The sequence below is a fragment of the Phaethon lepturus genome, unplaced genomic scaffold (genome assembly GCF_000687285.1).
Source record: "Phaethon lepturus isolate BGI_N335 unplaced genomic scaffold, ASM68728v1 scaffold23056, whole genome shotgun sequence".
Lineage (NCBI taxonomy): Eukaryota > Metazoa > Chordata > Aves > Phaethontiformes > Phaethontidae > Phaethon > Phaethon lepturus.
Genome location: NW_010547221.1, coordinates 14,899 through 15,688, shown reverse-complemented (window position 1 = coordinate 15,688; position 790 = coordinate 14,899). Strand labels below are relative to the sequence as shown.

General features: G+C 55.9%; 1 protein-coding gene across 1 annotated transcript in view; it reads left to right on the top strand.

Moving 5' to 3' along the window:
* The first annotated feature begins 524 nt into the window (after positions 1-524).
* GLYCTK (glycerate kinase) overlaps positions 525-790 on the top strand; it is a 4,367-nt gene continuing 4,101 nt past the window's right edge. The window contains exon 1 of the mRNA XM_010289583.1: positions 525-790. This exon is cut by the window's right edge and continues 14 nt beyond it. Coding sequence (XP_010287885.1) covers positions 525-790 — 266 coding nt within the window.

Sequence of the window (790 nt, the reverse complement as noted above, 5' to 3'; positions counted from 1 at the left end):
AGCACTTGGCTAGCATGAGGAAGGGAGTTAATGTAGTGAAAAGCTGTTCCATCCAGACACCCTGCTCTCTCCAGGACAGAGAGCAGTTTCCACAGTTTGGAAAGGTGTCAAACACTGAGCAAGTAAAAATGATGGCTTGCCAGTGGCAAATCTACAGTGATGGAGAAGCTGGCTGGCAGGGCTCACCTTCCCTGTGGGAGGTGATGGGATTGCAGGGGAGCCACAAGCTGACAGGTAGTTTGAATATGACACTCTCCTTCCCTCCCTCCTGCCTGGGCAGAGGCTTGAAATGCTGCTAATACGGCACCTTCATCTAGAGGAAAGAGGAACTAGAGCTCCATGGTTCATGTTTTGGCCTACTTACTCTTCCTGTGACAGCCCTGTCTCTTCTGCTGGAGTTCGCTTTCCGTTGCAGGTTGGAGGGTGCTGGCTGCCCCAGCTCTTGAGGCCTCGCCCGTGGCGGCAGAGTGTGTACAAGCCCACCCCAACGAACAGATTAACTGAGCCCGGTTGCCCTGCATAGCATGTCCCTCCGTGAGCATGCACTGTCCCTCTTCCGCAGCGCGGTGGGAACCGTTCGGCCAGCTCCGATGCTGAAGAGGGCTGTGAAGCTCCAGGGAGATGGGTGCCCTCAGCTGCTGGTGAAGGGCCAGGCCTTTCCAATGAAGAGGGGCCTGTACCTGGTGGGTTTCGGCAAAGCTGTCCTGGGCATGGCTGTGGCAGCAGAAGAGATCCTGGGAGACCACCTCATTCGGGGGATCATCAATGTGCCACTAGGCATCCAGGAGAA